This window comes from Nannobrachium achirus, assembly GCF_963921795.1.
Source record: "Nannobrachium achirus genome assembly, chromosome: 22".
In the NCBI taxonomy this organism is placed as follows: domain Eukaryota; kingdom Metazoa; phylum Chordata; class Actinopteri; order Myctophiformes; family Myctophidae; genus Nannobrachium; species Nannobrachium achirus.
In genome coordinates, this window is record NC_137829.1 from 1,585,295 (window position 1) to 1,607,116 (window position 21,822).

The 21,822-nt window shown below is 43.3% G+C and overlaps 1 protein-coding gene across 1 annotated transcript in view; it reads left to right on the forward strand.

Annotated features, from left to right (window-relative positions):
• LOC308308144 (low-density lipoprotein receptor-related protein 1B-like) overlaps positions 1-21,822 on the forward strand; it is a gene marked incomplete at both ends in the record, with an annotated part of 592,679 nt that overhangs the window by 292,455 nt on the left and 278,402 nt on the right. Inside the window, 3 exon segments of the mRNA XM_080753509.1 lie at positions 1,255-1,459; positions 8,665-8,829; positions 11,917-12,161. Of these exon segments, the coding sequence (XP_080609635.1) occupies positions 1,255-1,459; positions 8,665-8,829; positions 11,917-12,161 (615 nt within the window).

A 21,822-nucleotide genomic window follows, 5' to 3' on the forward strand; every position in this document is an offset into this window, starting at 1 on the left:
TGTTAGGGGTTTTTGGGGGGGAGGGGACAATCAGAAAGATGCTGTTTCTCGCTTGGTTCTCTGAATATAGACAACAATACACATATTAGTTGGGTCCAATCCAGTATTTCCGTGACCGTGGAGAGCGAAGGTCCGCTTTTCAGTGGTTTTTGTCAACTGTGATGGTTGAATAACATTGAGCTCCCATGCCCCTCGCAAAAATGTGGGCAAAATGTTTCACAGCCGCTGAAATGTTGTATCTCATTCACTTACTATACACTATAGTATACTATAAAGGAAAAAAATACCCCCCAAAAATCTGCTTTAAGTAGCATGTGAGGGGTCAAACCTGGGTTTTTTAATTATTCTGAATCCATGGCAAGCATTGGTTTTACATAAAAATAAAATCCTTGGGCTAAAAACAGCACGACAACACTATGATTTAGTGACAGAAGCAAAATCTGAGTTACAAATATTCGCTTAAAAATACATATATTCAAAGATTTGTACACATTTTCACGACTTTTCCATAATACCAGATTTACAAAACTTTTTCATGTGAAGGACCCCCAAAATGACATGTATTTGGCCACAGACCCCCCGTCTCAAAATATTTAGTTCCAGGGACCCCCCCAGAAGCAAAATATGAGTTACAAATGTTCGCTTAAAAAAAATACACATATTCAAAGATGTGCACACATTTTCACGACTTTAAAAAAAATAGCAGATCTACAAGCTTGCAGCGCGGCACTCGGTGCCGCGCTGTGAGCTTGTATATCTGCTATTTTTCAATAGCTAAAGTATAAATCATTAAGGCCCCTCCACCTTGGGCCCTAGTAACTCAGTCTCCCACTTTCCTCCCACCCTTGTGACTCCCCTGATCTTGTTTGTCCTTGAGTACTTAACAGATACAGTTGTTTCCTGTTGAGATTGGCACATTTCCTGGGGCAAGCTGCCCAGATCACACATGTCACACATGTCTTCTTATTTTTTTCAATCTCAAAAAGCGCCTACAATGTAGTGAATTTGAAACTACATTGCAGTGCACATCATGGGGTGATCACTGCTTGCCTCCTGTGAATTGTTTTAGTTAAATGTTTGTTTATTTTCTGTTTATTTCATTGCTGAGTGAGTTCAGCAGACAAAGTGACGTGAGTGAGTGCCAATCTCAACAGGACACAACGGTATGAGTATTTTTTCCACCACTGACGCAGATCTACATCTTTGGCGGTTTCGGAGAGTTGTAATCTTGTGTGTGTTCCTCGTGCCATGCAGGCGTGTCGGGCATCGAGGTGGTGGTGCAGCACGGCCTGGCCACCCCGGAGGGCCTGGCAGTGGACTGGATCGCAGGGAAGCTCTACTGGATCGACAGCAACCTGGACCAGATCGAGGTGGCCATGCTGAACGGGGACATGCGCACCACGCTGATCGCCGGGGGCATGGAGCACCCGCGCGCCATCGCACTCGACCCCGGACAAGGGTACGGTTTACAGTTTTTGGGCGCATTTTAGCAGACGCTTTTAATCAAAAAGGGACTTGAGACGAGACTTTGACTGCTGAATTGTACGAGGTGGTGGGGGGGGCATGTGCACTGTGCACATGGGGTGATCACTGCCTGCCTCCTGTGAATTGTTTTATTTTTATTTTTGTTTATTTTCTTTTTATTTCGTTCATATAACGAATTGCTCCCTTTTACAATAAAAAACCTAAAACAAATTGCAATAGTAGCAAACTCAACTGATTCTGTATCCTCATTATGTCCTTAGTGAGGGAAAAAAAAGTCCCAAGGAATCCCATCAGGGGAAAGTTTTGAAAAAGACCTACCTACCTTCACTACACTATATAGGAAAAAATGACTCCCAAAAAATCTGCTTTAAGTGGGATGTGAGGGGTCAAACTAGGGGTTTTTAATTATTCTGAATCCATTGCAAGCATTTGTTTTGCATGAAAAACATTCCTTGGGCTAAAAACGGACCCCAAACGACTGTGAAAATTGATGACTCATCACTAAACCAGCGTTTTGAGGGGCCATTTCTTGCCCAAGGAATGTTTTTCGTGCAAAACAAATGCTTGCAATGGATTCAGAATAATTAAAACCCCCTAGTTTGACCCCTCACATCCCACTTAAAGCAGATTTTTTGGGAGTATTTTTTTCCTTTATAGTGTAGTCACAGTGTATAGTAAGTGAAGGTAGGTAGGTCGTTTTCAAAACTTTCCCCTGATGGGATTCCTTGGGACTTTTTTTCTCTCACTAAGGACATAATGAGGATACAAAATCAGTTGAGTTTGCTACTATTGCAATTTGTTTTAGGTTTAGCCTAATTTTGGCCTAAAATTACTGGACTATAAATACACGTGGCGTAGTCAGCAATGAGGCTATGAAAAATCTTGTTTTTACAATGGGAGTGGATGCAGGGAAGACATTTTTTTTGTTCCACCTAGTAACAGCAACAGGGGGCGGGACTTGACAAAGAGTGAATTGGTCACAATGATCGTGATCGTCCCATTCCTATATAGGACATATTGATGACCCCTGCGCGCCACACAGACACACACACGCACACGCACGCGCGCACACAGACACACACACACACACACACACACACGCGCACACACACACAGACAATGCAGGCCGTACCGTACCGGCCCCCCCATCCATCACACCCTTAGATTATTGGAATAAAGTAAAATAACAACCCCTCCCCCTGTATTCTTCACTTCCTCATCTGCCTTGATGTATGAAGATGTCTGCTGTGTTAGGCTCCATTAAGGCTGCAGATATGGAAGACATCAATAACGTCCCCCTGGTCCTCTGGCCTCACCGGGTGACAAGTGACGTAGCGTAGCTTCATCTCGTCTGTCCTCCCTGCCTCATATAGTTTTCATTTTGTTTTATTCTTATTTTCTTTCTTTTTTCTTTTCTTTTTTTACTACTCCTCCCACGCTCTTTTTTTCCCCTCCCTCCTTGAAAAACAACCATGCAGGAAGTTGGAAAATAAAACCGTAACGTCGTAAGTTTTGCGTTTTATTCGTTTTTTTTTTGTTGCCCTGCGGAGCCTTCCAATATCCCAGAGATAAGGTTTGTTTATTTAAGCAAGACGTGCGGTGAGATGGACTATTTAACGATTTAATTATAAAAAAAAAGACAAATCACACCAGTGCGAAGTGAGCGGTGCTCACTTTGCATGGTATCAAACACTACACACATGTTTATCTCCTTGTACGGGCCGTTCTGTCTGTGATGTCACGATCTCCATACATATATGTACATACATGTGAAACGTAGGAGCGGTTTGCACCGCTATAAAAATATATATATTTATTTTCGTTTTGTTTTGCTCTTTGGATCATAAACGGCAGGCGCCGCCCCTCAGTCTGAAGGCAACAACCGGTCATTCATAAAAGACATGCCATAACTCCAGTGAGAAACCTTCATGCTCGGCCTGTCTGGGCCGTACAGTAGTAATTAATGTACTGTAACTGAGGCTCAGGCACATCTGAACACCTGCCAGGCTTTTCAATTAGCTGCAGTCATCAAGAGTGAAGTATTGACATTGCTCATGTTGCATTTTGTGGTAAAGCTACGTGGCAGCTGCTGTTAAACATTTTACAAGCTGGCATCCCATCGTATTTTGGGGCGTGTCTTTAGGGTTGGAACTGGAGGTACTTCTGCTGCTGGGAGGGTTCAGGAGAAATGTAGCACTACCAAATAATTGGCAAAACAGATTTTACGTCATACATACATACCCTGCAAAGCTGGGCATTGGCCAAGCTTTGCGCTTGCCTGGCGGTGCCAGCCTCTATTACACACTTTGTTTTGGGAAGAGAGTCTGGGATTGCAGTGAGAGATTCCATTTCTGGGGCGGCGGGCTAAAGCCTGGTGAAGTCACCCAGAGCTCTTAATTGCTCCCTTTGAACTTCAAAAGGGTTGTGAACTGCGGTAATTGATTGAGCCATACAAGTTTCAATAGCTCGTTAGTCAATGAAACCATCAAAGACTACGACCTGTTTGATGTCTGTAATTAGAGTGGAGGGGGGGATGTGTTTGTATACACACAGACTCGCCTGATTGGCTGAATGGTTCTGAACTAGGCCACCACCCCCCACAGCCCTGATTGGCTAGCCCTTTCATCGGGCTGGTGGAAAAAGCTTATTTAATGTGAAGGGCCAGACTTCACTACAACACCACTACCACCAGGGGGTGGTGTTGAGTGCAGTCTGGTTTATTAACCAGGCAAGCTTTGCGGGGTATGTAATTAAATTAATTTATAAAAGGCATTTATTTTTTGCTTTTAGTGTAGACAGCAGACAGAGTGAGAGTGTCAGGTACTGTCACGCATCAAAGTTTTCGGGATCGGGAATCGAACGAGTGACGCGCTTGACAGGCTGCATTGCAGCCAAGGTGCCCGGACCGCAAGGCCAGAGGTCTGGACCATATTTTACAGATTTTAATGCGTGATAAAAAAGTGATACCAATATGTAAGAACATAAAGTAGGTTGTGTTAATCCAAGGGTGGAACACAATCGAGTGATCATTAAATTAAACCTGCTCTGAAAATGTCCACCCATCAGATAGCCTCCTGGCAAATGTATCGAAAAAGTGAAAATAGCAGATCTGCGCGAGCTCACTACGATTCTCGATGTGATGCGACGCCAACTTGCAGGTCGGCTACATTCACTATTTCAGCGTACAACGAAGCCTATAGGGCATTATTTCGGTCTTGCCACCCCCAAATTCAGGATTAACCTCACATGCAGAACATTTAAACATAGACTATTGTCCCCAATTTTGAATAGTTTTTTGCAAATCAATCCGATTTCATCGCAATGGATTCCCATCCATCTACACGACGTGTCACATGTTATAATTTAGATAAGCGTTTTGTTTAATGCAACCGTTAATTTATTAACCTCTTTCAACGTGGCATCCCTATTTTGGGAATGTCATCATAGGCGGACATTTTCAAACATTTTCTTTTTTCGCCACCAAACAAACAGCGTAATTAGTGGTTCAACAAGCTGTCAACACGTCATTTGGCGACGCATTAACAGCTTGTAGATGCACTATTTTCACTATTTTAGAAATGGGGCTTAAGTGGCAACTTATTTTTTCGCCACCTCCTATTTCTTTCTGAAATTATGGCTCTGCTCAAATAAAGCCCAGTTACTTACTAGGATGAGAGCATCTGCAACCACATGGCTTATATGATTGCACTCAGTGTCCAGCGTACTTCAGATTAAAAGCAAAAAGCCAGACATTCCTAAAAAATCAATTTAACACTCTTTAAGAAATGAGTAATCTGCTCTTGCACTCGCTCTCTCCTATAGTACTCTTTCACATTTAGGAGGATGACTGCATTTCATGGCGGTTACAGAAGTAGGATTAATGGGCGCTTTTGGTGCCTTAAGGCAAAATTCCATTCCAGGGCAATAATTCTAATCTAATTACTTGAATCCACTCAAAGGAGCGGAGCCATTGATCGAGCACGACCTGATCCAATGAATAAGGCTATTGATCTGGACGAGGATATTTCTTCCTAACACTCGTTTCAATGTCGTCAGTGTGTGATTTAAAACGTGCTGGTCCCCTCCTGTTTCTTACCCGTCTCTCCCGCAGACTTCGCGCGGACCAAAGGCGAGACAGTCAGGGGCGCCCGCGTTTTCTGAGGGGAGAGGGAGGGAGGGAAGGAGGGAGAGGGGCTGGCGGTGGAACTCAGGGGCGTCAATTGGGTATGGCAGGGGTATGCAGCTGCCATACCCTGGGTCCAGGGGGGAAAATAAAAGCTACTTTTAAATATAAATCAATGAATGTCTCTTTGTCTATCTGCGCTCGTTATTATGTTGTTAAATTACAGTAAAATAACTACAAATGCAAAATGTAACATAATGGTCACTTTAACAAGGTATTATAATTATATTCTCCACACTTGCATTCTCCCCAGCTTGACAAAATGGTATATTCACAGGTACCGCAGGTCAGCTGCACAGGTGCAATGCATTATTGTTACAGTAATTGCTAAGTTTAGTTTAGCTGCACTTGAAAAACCATTCCAGGATGCCATATCCAGCCCAAGAAACCGTAGAAACCTGTGTAAAAAAACGACATTGTCAGACATTGTGAAAATAGCCGATCACAAAAATCAGCTATTTTTGTGAAAATAGCCGATCACAACGCCTCGCAGTGCGAGGCGTTGTGAGCAGCATGTAGATCTGCAGCATGTAGATCTGCTATTTTCACAATAGAACCGTGTTATCCAAAATGTAGTCTAATGCCTATTTTCCATGAGGACTCCCATCTTTGCCATACCCTAGCTTTTGCTGAACTGACGCCACTGGTGGAACTCCATGATGGTCAGAGCAATGACAGTGTTCATTTCCAGGCCTCATTGAGCTGGTAAAAGTCATAAAAAAGCAGATGGCCTCCCCTGTTTGGCTTTTTTTCCTCCCAGCCAATGTCACAGATGTGTGAGCGCTACGCTGGATTGGAGCGCCCAGGCGCTGTTCTCTCGCGACGGACGCTCAACAGCAACAACCACCCCCCGACGAACGCTCTCTGTGTTTATGAGCTGGCTTAAGCCGTTTAGGCCTAGGATTATTGAATGCTTTAACTATTGAGAAATAGCAGATATACAAGCTCACAGCGCGGCACCGAGTGCTGCGCTGCAAGCTTGTAGATCTGCTATTTTTGAAAAATCTTGTTTTTTTTTGTAGCTCAAATATTTGCTTTTGGGTGGTCCCTGGAACAACATATTTTGAGATGGGGGTATGCGGCCAAATACATTTTGGGGGTCCTTGACATGAAAAAGTTTGAGAACCACTTATTTAGAGGAAGGATTTAGAAGTCGGGTCAAAGATATTCAAAGACTTGCACACATTTTCAAGATTTTTCAAAAATAGCAGATCTACAAGCTCATATAGCTTGTATTATGTGCTATGTTTCAATAGTTAAAGCATACAATAATGGTTAAAGGTCTTTGAGGGTTAAACCACATCATCAACATGTAGACGCCATTATGTTGCCGGCTTGTCGCTGCGATGTGGTCGCTGCCGACAAAACCGGCGAGAAATGGCCGTCAGATCGTCTCTGTTTGGGATATTACATTGATTGGGACGTCTGTCTGGGCCATTACAATGGCCCTAAGGACTTTGATTGTTGGTTTTGTCTGACCATTTGGGAATTTGCTTCTCTCTTATTGCCCTCATTTATTTATTTTTGTCCCCCTTCCAATCGCTATCGTTTTTATGAATTGTGGGGGTGATACAGTTAATGTTCTTCTCTTTTCTATGTGGCCAAGTGGTGTTTTAATATTGTGGAAGCCTGCTGTATTTGCCAGGTTGCACAGGTCCATTTGGTTACTTACAGTATGTGCTCTCAGGGACGTGCTGGCCATTGGGAAAAGCGGGACAACTCCCGAACGGCCGGTCCATTCCCGGCCGATCCAGGCCGGCCATTAAAAGAAATGGCCGGCCCACAAAGTAAATATAACTCATTTAATTGGCCCACTGGCTTGTCTCTCATGATCTGAAATGGCCAATCTTATGGCCAATCTTAGCAGCAAAGCCATAGCGCTGAGTAGCAGCAGCCCACAGAGCCATCAAATTGGCCCCACTGGCTTGTCTTTCATCCGAATACCGGCCCACTACTCCCTAGCTTCCTTGACTACTCCTGGACAGTCTACATACAATATCATTAGAATCTCTTTATACCAGAAAAAAACGATGAGACCTAAAATCACAGTAACCGTTCATCGGTTAATATTTGGGGCCTTGCAGCGCGTCCGGACGGCCAACTCCTTTTCCCCAGGCTGAATCAGGGGCCCAGTATGTCCCTGTGTACACTCTCAGAGTGTACATACTGAGTGGACATCAGGTCCATTCACTCTTGGTATTGAAGCCAATACGGAAGTCATGAAAACAACAACAGTTGTTATTAATTTACAATTTAGGCATTTAGCAGACGCTCCTAATAATCAAGCACAGCACATGGTAATACATCAATACATGAACATTAATACTACATCAACATCAATACATCAGATGCATAGATTGTAATCTAAAAAACGTAGGTAGACCAATAGCCTATTCAATAAAAGGAATGAATTCAAAAACAATTGAAACGTCAATAATATGTACGTCAGAGCTATACACACTATCAGTAGTCTCGATGTACGATAGGATGCCAAGTGGAAAATGGCCTGATATCGGTTTATAAAAAATCTAATTATATGTATCATATTCTATACAAATGGACATACCCCTACAAAAGCTTCTTCCATTCTACTATCGATCTGTTATCGAGTCAGTGTTGACTTGACATGACGTTACGCCTGATTGTATTACCTTATTAGACCTTTTCATAAAGATGTTATGTTTTCAACATAACAAGTGTCTAAATATGTCTTTTTAGACACAATAAGCCCATTGCCAAGATGCACCGCAATCTCTCATGGGCAGATGTGACTTATGGGGGCTGGTGTAAATAGTAACAAAGAAATTGCCGGCTTAGTGTGTCTAAAAAGACATATTTAGCCACGCATTCCCCCACCCACTGAAATCACAATACTAAAATCGCTAAAACAGTAGAAAGCAGTAAATGAAAAACATTTTAACACTCATATTTTCTTTTCTCTAATTACAATCTAAATCATGAACCTCCTTCTCTTGGCGTTTGTGTTCTTCTGATAGGATCCTGTTCTGGACGGACTGGGACGCCACGTTTCCTCGCATCGAGGCGGCGTCCATGAGCGGCGGCGGGCGACACGTGGTGTTCAAGGACATGGAGATTGGAGCCTGGCCCAACGGACTGACCCTGGATCATCTGGAGAAGAGGATCGTCTGGACGGACGCACGGTACTCACCATTATGACATTATGACAGGAGCTATAGTCAACTTTTTCTTGAAAAACGGAAGCTAAATTAAAAATAATGTTCGAAGATATTTTATAAAAAACATGTTTCATATATGTGTTTCTGTTCAAAAATGTCCACAAAAAGCGTAAAATAATGATAAAATAATCATTTTGGCAAATTTGTCCTATCAAATAGACTAGGATGTAAACAAAGTGTCGGTCTGACAATTGCCAAAATGATTATTTTATCATTATGTTACGCTTTTTGTGTACATTTTTGAACAGAAACTCATATATGAAGCATATTTCTTTGTATAAAATATTTTTGAAACATTATTTTTATTTTAGCATCCGTTTTTCAAGAAAAAGTTGACTATAGCTACTTTAAGTGACGACTAATTGTCACACACAAAAAAAGAAACGTGATTAAGGATTTAATTGTGTTTTTGTCGCTGAACAATGGAGAACATGAATAAAAAGTACATTTCTGTTTGACTTTGAAGTTTCCCAGGGCAGATACTGTATGACAAATAGCCTAAATATACAAAGGAATGACTGTCATATTTAATAACTTTATTCTTTACACACTTATAGTGGAAATAGCCAATCTACAAGCTCACAACGCATCGCATTACAATGCGTTGTGAGCTTGTAGATCTGCTATTTGCACTACTTTTTGAAAGTGTATGAAACTTTATGAAGATATCTCAACATTGAAATGATGTAATAATTGTGACAGGCCTAGTGGTACTGCGCCCGTTAGGAGTCCTGCTATCGTCATGTTGTGTTAGGATATTAGGAGGCTGCTGTCATCGTGGTGTTCTGTGTGCAGACCCTCTTAAGCCTCATTTACAGAGTGCTGAATCGTTGCTGATATTCAGTGTTTCTCTGCGAGGATAAATGATTGGACGTTCATTATCTTAATGGTCCTGAAACAACGGGAATTAACATGGCATGGTTATAATACCCGTCTGTGGTTTCAAAGAATGGAAGAATTATTCTAAGAGCTATATAGCCGTTGTAGGCTATGCTGAACTTCTTTTAACGAAAAAAAAGTTTTCATTTTGCAATTCCACCGACAACTCGTTTAGATAACATGCTATTTATTATTTGATAGTATATTGTTTAGGCTGCTGCTATACGGTAGGTTGGTTCTTGGTTTACAGTTTAGGCATTTAGCAGACGCTTTTAATCCAAAGCGCCTAATAAGCAAAATAATATGTCAGTGCATCAACAACAATACAACAAATGCATAGGAATATCAATCTAGAAAAAAAATAACAATAATGACATAGGTAGACAACGCACCTAATCAGTAAAAAACTTCTAGAACCTAAAAATGCTATCTAGCTTCGTGTGCGGTCATCGAGGGAAGGGGAGTGTAAAGCCCTTTGCACACAGGCGCGTTTATCCGCACGGATAAAACGGACAATTTAATTTTTTTAAAAGAAAATAGTGATTCTCTACGACCTCATGCACACCGGATCCGAATTAGCCGTGCGACGAGTGGCTGCGGCCGTGCGTTTTTTTCTCGATCGAACCCAGTTCGATTCGTGCGTCTTGTCGCATGTGGTAAAAAAACTCATCACTCCTTTTATGAATCCTTTTGGGATCAGCAGCGGCGATTGCGCACAATATTGCACACCAAATCCAATGTGTTTTATTCATGCAGCAAACGAAAAAAACGCAACTGTCCTGTGTGCAAAAGGCTTTACAGTAGTGCTATGGGTTTAGCTGGAGTCTGAAGAGGTGAGCCTTCCGTCCACGGCGGAAGCTAGGGAGTGAGTCTGTTGTTCTAAGTGCAACAGGGAGTTTATTCCACAGTCTGTGGGCCAGGAGGACGGATTGTCTAAGCCAACACAGCATCCCTGTGTTGGCTGATCTGAGTGAACGGGTGGGGTTGTAGGAGTTGATCAGGTTTTGGAGGTATGAATCTTTTACCTGTGATCTTAGTTTCTTGAGACTAAAGTGGCGTTTCCATAAAGCTACTTTTTGCGCATTAACGGCTTTTTCGCAAAATCTTTTTATGGAAACACTTCAAAATGCGAATAAACTTTCATTATCCGCAAAATAAATTATCCGCTTGGAGGAGGAGGATTTTGAGGCTTAATCGAATAAACTAAGTGAATGGAAACGGGTCAGACAATAAATGCGAATAAAATATGACGTTCTGGTCCATATCGTCCTCCTATAACACTTTCCCCCGCCGCTTAATTAACGTCCATTGTATAGCGTTAGCCCACAAAACAAACCGGTTGTTACACACGGAGTGACCCTTCGTCATCACACCGCGTTGCACGTGGAAAAAGTGGCCGTACAAGCTCGCATCTGCGACGCTGCAGGATGCAGTCTGCAACCAGGCGGGGGGGCGGCCGCCTAGGCTCGGGGACTCGGGGCGCCCCGGCCGGGGTCGCTTGCTCTGTGCTCCCGCCGGCCGCACTTTCTCCGCGGCGGTGCGTCGCGACTGGCTCTGGGTCGGGAATCGGGATGCGTGTGCAGCGAGTCACAGCAGTGCCCTCACGTCTCTCGGTCTGAAAAATTCAGCCCCATCCCAGCTATGTGCACTGTGTGCAAGCCCGCGGGAAGTGTTTACAGCAGGTCGGTCAGACGGACCCAGGCAGGATCTCCCAAGAATCGCATTTCACCAGTTTAATGGAAACGGGCTAAATTCGCTTTGTCTTAAAGCGCATTTCTGATAATTTGCTTCCCTAACTCGAATACGTTTATGGAAACGCCACTTAACACTTTCTCTGCATTCGATTAGGGTTAGGGTTAGGGTAACCCTTTACCTTGCATATTCCCTGGATTAAGAGTGTCTGCTAGATGCCTAAATTGTGACTTTGTAGGCTGTACTTTGATAGTGTCTCTGTCATGTGGAAACCTCATGTCAAATGTGTTAAAAAAAAAGAAAAATTTAAAATTTCTAAAAAAATGCAAAAGTAGCAGATCTAGAAGCTCTAGAAACATATCGCTTCGCACCACATTTTGAGCTTTTGGATCTGCTACCTTTGATGCTTTTGTGTGATGCTGTAGTAGACCTGGCCGACAGCGACAATACACACCTCATTTCTCGCCATTTCTCGCCCAGCTCCGACGCCATCTTCTCTGCGCTCTACGACGGCAGTGGCGTCATGGAGATCCTGCGGGGACACGAGTACCTGTCGCACCCCTTCGCCGTGTCCCTGTTCGGCGGCAGCGTCTACTGGACCGACTGGAGGACCAACACCCTGGCCAGGGCCAACAAGTGGACCGGTCGCAACGTCACGGTTATCCAGAAGACCAGCGCCCAGCCCTTCGACCTGCAGATCTTCCACCCTAGCAGGCAGCCCCAAGGTAAGAAGGAGGGGGAGAGAGGGGGGCTTCTCTGAGCTTTCCACAGGGTTGGGACAGCAAACAAAAAAAAGAAGGCCTATATTGCCCCAGGTATGGTACAAGGTCTTGGGGACTTCCAGTACGTTGCCGTTACCAGACCTGAGGGGGACATGATGTTTTAGGACAGTGGTCAAACTGAAACTTTGAATTCTGAAGGTCTCCCCTAACGGGTCCATTTGGTTCCATTTGTCCACTGTCAAAGTTACAGACTTGCAAGGGTCAATTTAGACCCCCATGAAGGAACCTATAGAGTCCCTGAAATGCACTTAAAGAACCACTGTTTTAGGAGGTTGAAGAGGTTGTTCGGTGCCTTGTAGGTGTTGAAAAGTGTTGAGGTGGAATCTTTATTTGACCGGAAGCCAGTGAAGGACTGGTGTAACAATTATGGTCTCTGGAACGGGTTCTGGTGAGCAGGCAGGGCATCTGACTTCTGGACATACAGTATTGAAGTTTGTTGAGGACTTTGGAGGTGGTGCCATAGGACAGTGTTTCTCAAATGGGGGTACGTGTACCCCTAGGGGTACGCAGAGGTACTACAGGGGTTACTTTAGAGAACATGGAACATGAAAACATTTATTTTACTGTTATGTTTAATGATAAAACATTGACAAATGTATGTGAACGTGCTGCTCTGTATACGTAGCTTTAAACCAAATTAAGTATGAATTTTACTGTTACTGAATAGAAAACAGGCTATTTTCAACATGTTGATATAAAAACTGGACTTTTGAAGTCAGTATTTTCTGGTCAAAATGTTGTCGATTAACTCATTTACCCCCATTTTAAGACCCCTTCTGAGGGTCCACACCGCCAGGATTTTGCCTACCTTTAACACGGGCGCTCGCGCGAATCCATTGCGCGATGATTCACCGATTCCATTCACAATACGATCCAGTCACGGTAAGCTACGACGGTAAACAGCCTGCCATTTCCTAAAGCGAAACCGATTGAGCCCAGCTTGGGTGTTGCATAACATTAAACCGGATGGGATTTCGGCAGACAGGATACAGGCGTCGTTGTAGCTAATTGATAACTCGTCATATTCGTCATGAGCAGAGTGGACCCATAAATATAGCTCGTCAAGCTCGTCATAAGCAGGGGATGAGTTAAAGCAGTGTTTCTCAAACTATCAAATTTCAAGGTATCCCCTTAACTCTGACAGTGTACAAATGGAACCACATTATTTGGTTCCATTTGTACACTGTTAGAGTTACATACTTGTATGGGTCAATTTAGACCCCCCCTAAAGGAGCCCACAGAGTCCATGGAATCCACTTTGAGAACCACTGGACTAAAGGGAGTACTTGGATTCAGCAATCAGGGAAAGGGGCTACTGAAGCCCAAAGAGTTTGAAAACCCCTACCATAGGACACTGTTGCAGTAGTCGAGCTGGGATGTGACGAGTGCATGGGTGAGTGCAGGGCTGGACTTGGACATAGATTCGGCGCTGGCATCTTGGCCCAGACCGGCCTATAGCACAATCAGCACAAACGGAACATAGAAGACCTACAAGCCCACAGCGTGTCGAGGCGGAGACGCGTTGTGGGCTTGTATCAGATGTTATATGTTTGGGTGGGACTCCTGGGCCACAGTAGCCTGTGATTGGGCCACTAGGCCGGTATTCAGATGATAGACAAGCCAGAGGGCCAATCATCTGCTCTGTGGGCCGGTGCTACTGGCAAAAATAATTTTGGTTGAAAAACCCCAAAAAACATGTACCACCAGTACCCATCTAACCAGAACATGGGACTGGACAACAGGGGCAACTCTGCAAAATGTGTTATTTATTTAGTTGTACTTAAAAACCAAACACACATGGAAATGTAGGTGTATTCGATTAGACAGACCTATTAGACAAACAGGGTGCAATTTCAGAAAGAAATAGGGGGTGTATAAAAAAAGTTACCATTATATCTAGGGATGGGACGATATGAAAATTTCATGTCACGATTATTGTTACCAAAAAGTTTTGATTTACAATATTGTGAAAATATCCCCAACATCCATTATCCTGGGGGGAACATTTGGATTCACGAGCTTTTAGATCGGCTATTTTTTGTCAAAGAGATTTGGTAGAGAGTAAAAAAAGACTATCGAGTACGTTTAAATGGTACCGGATATGCAGCTCGGCAAATAAAAGGGGAATTGATTCCAGTGAATGACGGAGGATATTTCTAAAACAGTGAATCACTGCCTCCATATTACGCACACACACACACACACACACACACACACACACACACACACACACACACACACACACACTGCCTCCTCTCACCTGTGTCAAGCCTGTCACATTTTCTTTCATGGCCGATGGTCACATGCTGGGTGATAAATCAATGTAAGGAAGAAAGGCCTGATTATTCTGTACAGTAGCAGCATGGGTTGCCTTTTATTCTGTACAGCAGCAGCATGGGTTGCCTTTTAGCGCTCCTTTATGAAAAGACTGCATTCTTAGGGTGGAAATAAATGACTCTAAACGACATGACTCACAATGACATTGTGTGTGTGTGTGTATGTATGTATGTGTGTGTGTGTGTGTGTGTGTGTGTGTGTGTGTGTGTGTGTGTGTGTGTGTGTGTGTGTGTGTGTGTGTGTGTGTGTGTGTGTGTGTGTGTATATATATATATATATATATATATATATATATATATATATATATATATATATATATATATCACGGGGTCCGCTCATTGTTCCGCCGGTCCAATGTTCCGAGTAGCGTCGGCAGGTTAGTTACTCGTCACGGTTACTGAGGTTAGGTTTAGTGTTAGGGTTAGGGTTAGTTTTAGTGTCGGCATACCGGCCCGTCGGCATATTGATGCGGAACACATTTATCATTATATAAATAAAAATCATATAAGCATGTTTAGCTTGCTGCTTAGCAGAAATGACATTTTAAAATATATTTTCTTGAACGGTAATGCCCGTTTCCATTACTCGCCATTAGGGAGCTGCTGTTCCAGACTATATAGCATTCAGAGATTGTGGAATAGTTGTCTGGCTACGCGAGACTACACAATGACCATTGACTTAGATCCGTCAATCCGTGTTTTCAGTACATCCTATATCTTTTCCGGGTGAAAGAAAATACGATGGTTCGCCTCTTCCTTGTGCTCTTTTGTCACGTGGTGCGTTCCGCCGGTCGGCGAAAATAAGGTAAAAACAACAGAAAGACCCTGACAGAGGAGGATGAATGAATTAATGAATACAGTCTGGCAGTGGATGTGTTCATTATTATTTTGACTATAATAGGCTAGCCGAGCACCACAGGATATTGTGTGAGGATGCGGCGTCATGTGTGAAGGCTGGCTGTACCTGCGAGAGAGACAGAAAAGACAGTATAATAATGGAATTAATTTCAGCTCTGTGTGGCTCAGCCTGTCCTTGTCGACTCCGTCAATCACCAGGCTCACCGCCGGCGCGCTGACAATGAGCGTGTGTCTGAGAGAGCTGGGACGGTGAGCATGTGGGGAATTATGTGCCACTGAATGCGTGCGCTCTCATTCTAGTGAGCCAGACGTGTGGTTTTCAACCTTTTTCATAACAAGGTCCATTATTTATTCTGCGGACCACCATTTGATGACATTTAGCCTCTCAGACCCAAAACTTATCGTTGGATATGATTTTGTCCACAATTCCATGCTGTGTTGATGTGCTGCCATACGACAGATAACGTTGACCAAAATAACCCATTTTCTAATTAGCCCTATTCACGGCCCGCCCACTCAGCAAATTTCTCAGCAACTTCCTGGTGCTGACGTCAGTTTAGAAGGGGAAACTATAACAGAAATAGCTGGACTTAAAGCCAACAAATCATTATTTCGAACGGTAAAGTAAATTATAATGCTTTGTGCCATTTACTATCTTGTGTTCTTGATCATGCTAGCCGTATTTTATACTTTACTATTCGGAAATTGCATTAAATTTGCGATTTCTGTGTTAACTATATGGGCTTTTAGCAGGGTTTTACCCTTCAAAACATGACTTCAGCACCAGGGGGATGCTGAGTGGGCGGGCCGTGAATAGGGCTAATTGTATTACTTCTTTTAAAACTCTTACCGCCGAACGGACGCTCGTTCTTTTATCCTCCGCGCCATAACGAGCGTTCGTTCTTTCCGCGGCTGAGCCTGTCTGAGCAGATGAGGGGTGGCGTGGGTGTGTACAGTAGTAGCAGCTCCCGTAACGCTAGTCTCAAATCTGGAGCGCACATAAACAATAATGGGGCAGCGGGATCACTTTTCTGGTCGTTTTCTGACTGGATCTAGTTTCTCCATTTCTATTTCTACAACTGGTGCAACCAAGGGACAAACTTCAGCCTTGTTTATTCATCGTTCGAACTGCAGCAGTTGTTACCATAGTAACCAGCTAACACATCCCTGGACGTGATAACGGGGCAGTGGCGCTCCACCGCAGTAATCCTTATCACATTACTGGACTTTTTTGGCATCCCAAGCGCTAATCATTTGAGGACCCCCCAAAATAATGTGGGGACCCCTGACCCACAAGGTTGAGAACCACTGGTCTAGATGACCTGTCCCTCTCTCTCAGTCGTCCTCAGACGAGCTTCCATCGGAGCTAGTCTCCAATCTTTCCAGTTCTCCATACACCCGGCCAGCTCCGAAGAGCTTTCAGCTCCTGCATCCTTCTTCAGGACGTCCACATACGTTAACGCGGAACGTCCTCGCGATCGATGCCCGCGCGTTGGTTCCCACAGGATCAGCCTGCTGGCTGGGAGCTCCCGATGTCTGTGGCAGTGGCCAGCCAGCTTCATCCTCCTAGCTGCTACCTTCTTGCTGAGCCTCGGCAGTTGCCTGTACAGGTCCTTGTTGGTAATGTGGATGTTCTGGTCCACATTCAGAACAGCTCGTAGCATCCCTGGCTGAGTATAAGAGCATGCATGTACAGTAGCCTAATACTTCCATTGTAAACTGAAGAGCCATGATGTCCAGAGATCAAAGTGATTAGCAGCGCATGGAGATCCATGATTAGGTGGGAGTCGGTGTAGTTTATGAAGTACTTCTGACCCCGCGTCCCTTACTTTGGTTTATTCATTAAAACGTCCCCCAACAAAATGCAATATATCTCTACAGTGAAACGCGTTCGGAGGCAGCCAACCGTGAGCCAATGGAACGGCTCGTCTATATTTCTCAGAGAATAGACCAACAATCTGTTCATGAAAAAGATAACAGTTTGCTGATACCCGTGCCTAACAGAAGGCCCACACACACGCATTAGCCAATTTTCATTTGATATGCAGATTAGCGCGTTGCACAAAGGTAATTCTGCCAAGACTTTAACAGCATGAAATCTGTTTTTCATTCACCGTTTTTTTTGTTTTTTTGTTCTTCTTCTATGAATGGATTATTCAAAAGGGATTCATATTTGTAATGCACATCTGACAAAATTAAATATGGGATTAATTGGTGTATGCTGTGAATAGACCACCTGGTCTAATGCTTCGCTGTCTATAACCGCTGCCAAGTTCTCAGACCCCCACCGTCCTGGGAGCCAGCGGTTCCAAAGCTTTTTTTTTCATCCTTGGAGACCCCCCTCCTTACATCTGACTAAATCTGAGACCCCCCACGCACACACGCACACACACACGCAGGCACGCACACACGAACGCACGCACACACACACACACACGCACACACACGCACACGCACACACACACACACACACACACACACACACACACACACACACACACACACACACACTTGTTAGGGCCAGATCACTGTGCCATGTGCGAAGCCCTATTGGTCAATATTTCATTTATAGTTTCTATCTTTTGCCATGACTTTTAGGCTACTTAGCTCTGCGGTCCCAAAATGTGATGGAACGGATTCCGGTTTAACTTTGGATTCGGTTCCTTCTGTTCGGCTTCTGTGTTTCCCAACCTTGGTCTCACCTTGCTATTAAAAAAAAATAATAATAAGTTTCTTGATGATGAAGTTGGACTGATATCACATTGAGAACATCACACTGCAAAAGCCTAATAATTGCAAGTTATGATACAAGTTATGATATTTTTTAAACAAAACCAAATCATCTTGGACTAAACCACTATGCTCTGAGTGGCCTATATCCACAGACAGACGTGTAAGCCACCACCGATGAACGGGCATTATTGCGGCGGGGTATTAATCGGGTTTTACATCTATTCAGTGATCCCCCTGCTGTGCCACCCGCTGTCCCACCACCCGATGCGATGTGGCACAAGTTAATTTGCGCGTTTCCCTTTTCCCGTGTCTCGCGTTCTGGTGATGATGACTGCTGCTGCTCGCCACGAGATAAGTGGGAGCAAATTGAACCGTATCTTCCACAGAAGCCACTAAGAACGTCTAATCCCGTTTTAAAGAGCTGAAATGGGGGGGTGGGTGAATATCATCTCTGCTCGATGGAAACCTCATAATTACGTCCAAAACAGTATCTTTTACGGATTCAAATTCAAAAGCATCAAAAGTAGCAGATCCGCTTCGCGCCGGTTTTTCGAGCATTGCTGATCCGTCTACTTTTGATGCTTTTGTGTGACGTTGTTGTGCGCACATGGGCAACATACGGCCCGGGGGCCGGACCCGGCCCTTCGACCAGCTCAATACGGCCCTCGAAGTCCTCAAGAAAAAACAAATTACCCCCATAATATCTACATGTTAAAAGGCAGCATTATGTTTTTTTTTAGGGAAATCAATTTAACGTAACTCCAATTCATTATTAGTAATTAATACGTAGGCCTATGTACCATTTGAGTAGTATATCATCACTGTCGGGCAGAAACCTCGTATCTCCAAGTTTCAAATTTGTATGTTTTTTTGCAAAGTAAAGCCCTGCCTCGTCATACTAGGCCTTCGCACAAAGGTAGTGAAAACAGCAGATCTACAAGCACTGTGCTTGATCGGCTGTTTTCACTAGTTTCAATCATTTTTGAAATGATAAATGCAAAACGAACGGTTTTGGACATACAAGGTTTCCACCCGACAACGACGATATACTGCATTCCATATTTCATCCGTATGTACTCAAATGTTAAATGTTTATAATGTAACAGTGAAACAGTCATGCTATGGATCCATATTATCCCAAATAATTCATAAGCCTTAAAGACACCACGCATGCATTCGTTTCAAGTTTCAATTGTCCAAACGTGTGGCCCTTCACTTACTTTATCAAAGTCAGTATGGCCCCCTGGAAAGAGATGTTGCCCACCTCTGTTGTAGTGTGATCACTGTATGCATGCACTTCTCTATGCTGCTGGGTATTGTTTCTTTGTGTGTGTGTGTTTATGGGTGTTCCTATAATGGTGTGCTGCTGCACTGTCCTTGTTCTATGTTTTATGTCTGAGAGTGAACCAAGACAAATTCCTATCAACTATGTTGACATGGAAATAACGTTATTGAATCTTGAACTTTGAATCACGTAGGGCCTTGATTTACGGGGAAAAAAACACAAATAAAAATATAGAGATTTTGGCGGGCATATGCATTATGCATAATATGCACTCCGGTCAGACTGAAGACGAGCAGCTTTGAGACCCTGAGTGTTATGGAATAACATGATTATGTTATGGAAAATAATACTTTGCAAGATACTTATTGTACATATCTGTATATGTATGGTGAATATAGACATGCAGACATACCCGGTATGGGTATTAGCAGGCCTAGAATTTCATTGTTTTAGGGGCACGGCCATTTGGCCTTTGGTGGTGTCAATTATTTTAGGGCACAAAGGCCAAATGCTAGGGCAGGAAGGCCATCAAAGAAAACAAAGTTTAGTCCATTGAAATAATTCATTGAATTTAAGGGTGAAGGATGATTTTGAAATGTAATGTTGAAATATCTGAAGTGAAAAGAATCTCAGCCCCCAAATCAAACTTACTGCATTAGATCAGGGGTCATCAACCCCTTGGCTTGTGATGAACAATATCCTCAAAATATATTTTTGCTGCAGACAAAAGGAGAGGTCAATAATGTTACCATATATAAAATAGAGGGAGAGTGTTTTGTCCTCATTCCTTTGAACATTTTTTTTTTCTTTTTTTTTAAGATGGCAAGTACGAAAGCTGAGAGGGAGAAGGCGTAGATGGACTAATTAATAACCCATTTTCCAAAATTGTTTTAAAAGTCAAGTGTGATTATTGTTATTATTTCCATGGCCATTTCTGAACTTTTGTCTATTTCCTTACCTTCTTCACGTTCTACTTTTTCCAAATGATGGCTTTGAACTTTACAAAGCATAAAAGATAATTAGAGACAGTGAGAAGAATTCTCACATTGACATCATCCACCGGTCAGTATTCATTTGCTTAATGTCAGAGTTAATAGAGCTGCGAAGTTTGACGTCATTTACACATCCTACCTGGTTCCTGCCATTGTATTGAGGGGCACAAGGCCAAACTGAGGGGCAACGGTGGCCATGGCCTTCATGGCCTCCCTGAAATTCCTGCCCTGGTTATTAGACAGATGGACACTAGGTAGTGTCCAGGCTGTAGATCCAGGGGCGTCACAAGGGGGGGGGAGTGTGTGTGTGTGTGTGTGTGTGTGTGTGTGTGTGTGTGTGTGTGTGTGTGTGTGTGTGTGTGTGTGTGTGTGTGTGTGTGTGTGTGTGTGTGTGTGTGTGTGTGTGTGTGTGTGTGTGTGTGTGTGTGTGTGTGTGTGTGTGTGTACGTATGCAGGCATTGACACTAAGGCTTGCCCACCTCAGGGCAGGTGAAGTTGGCTTTCAGGTTGCCCGACAGGGCAAGTGCTCATTTGAGAGGGGACACAAATGTCTATAAACACAACTCGAGATATCTGTCTAAACACCTGAAAGTGGCCAGAGCGCTGTCTTCTGGTCTGTGGAATGTAAAATAAGAGTACTATTTACCTATAATGTGCTGTTTTTACTGTTGCTACATTTAAAAATATAAATTAACAAGTGTGAAACCATAGACATATTCAATCATAGAAAAGTATTTGGTATTTGGATTTGGAGGTATTGAGGTATGACATTTTATCGCACAGCCCCAGAAAGTAAAGAAATAAGTGTTAAATTGAGCGGTAATTAAAATCGTACCTATCATTTTATAATGGACGATTTGCTTTTTGGGCAAGTGGGCATGACCTTCGGGCAAGTAGAACATGACCTGTACTTGTGCCTCTGAGACCTTAGTGTCAACCCCTGCGTATGTATGTACCGGTATGTATATTAGCCAAAGCAATATAAGATTTAACTGACCAATGTGCGTTTTGTAATGATAATCAAAATCTACAAAGTAAGTGGTAAAGTTTTCAAATAATTGTAGTGGAGTAAAACATATTGAAAAATAAGTTTTCCAGGAAAGTGCGTGTGTGTGTGTGTGTGTGTGTGTGTGTGTGTGTGTGTGTGTGTGTGTGCGTGTGCGTGTGTGTGTGTGTGTGTGCGTGTGCGTGTGCGTGTTGCGTTGCGATGGAGGCATTCCCAAGGTCCTCTAGTTACAAAAGATAATTGCTTGGCGCTAGACCTCAGTACAGCATCAAAGAGAGCCAGCCATATGGCCAAAGTCCCACTGTTGAAGAGACAGCGAAATTAAAAGAAGCAATCACACTTTTCATATATTGTGATTAATGCTATACTATTAACGCCTGGACTGGAATGTGTT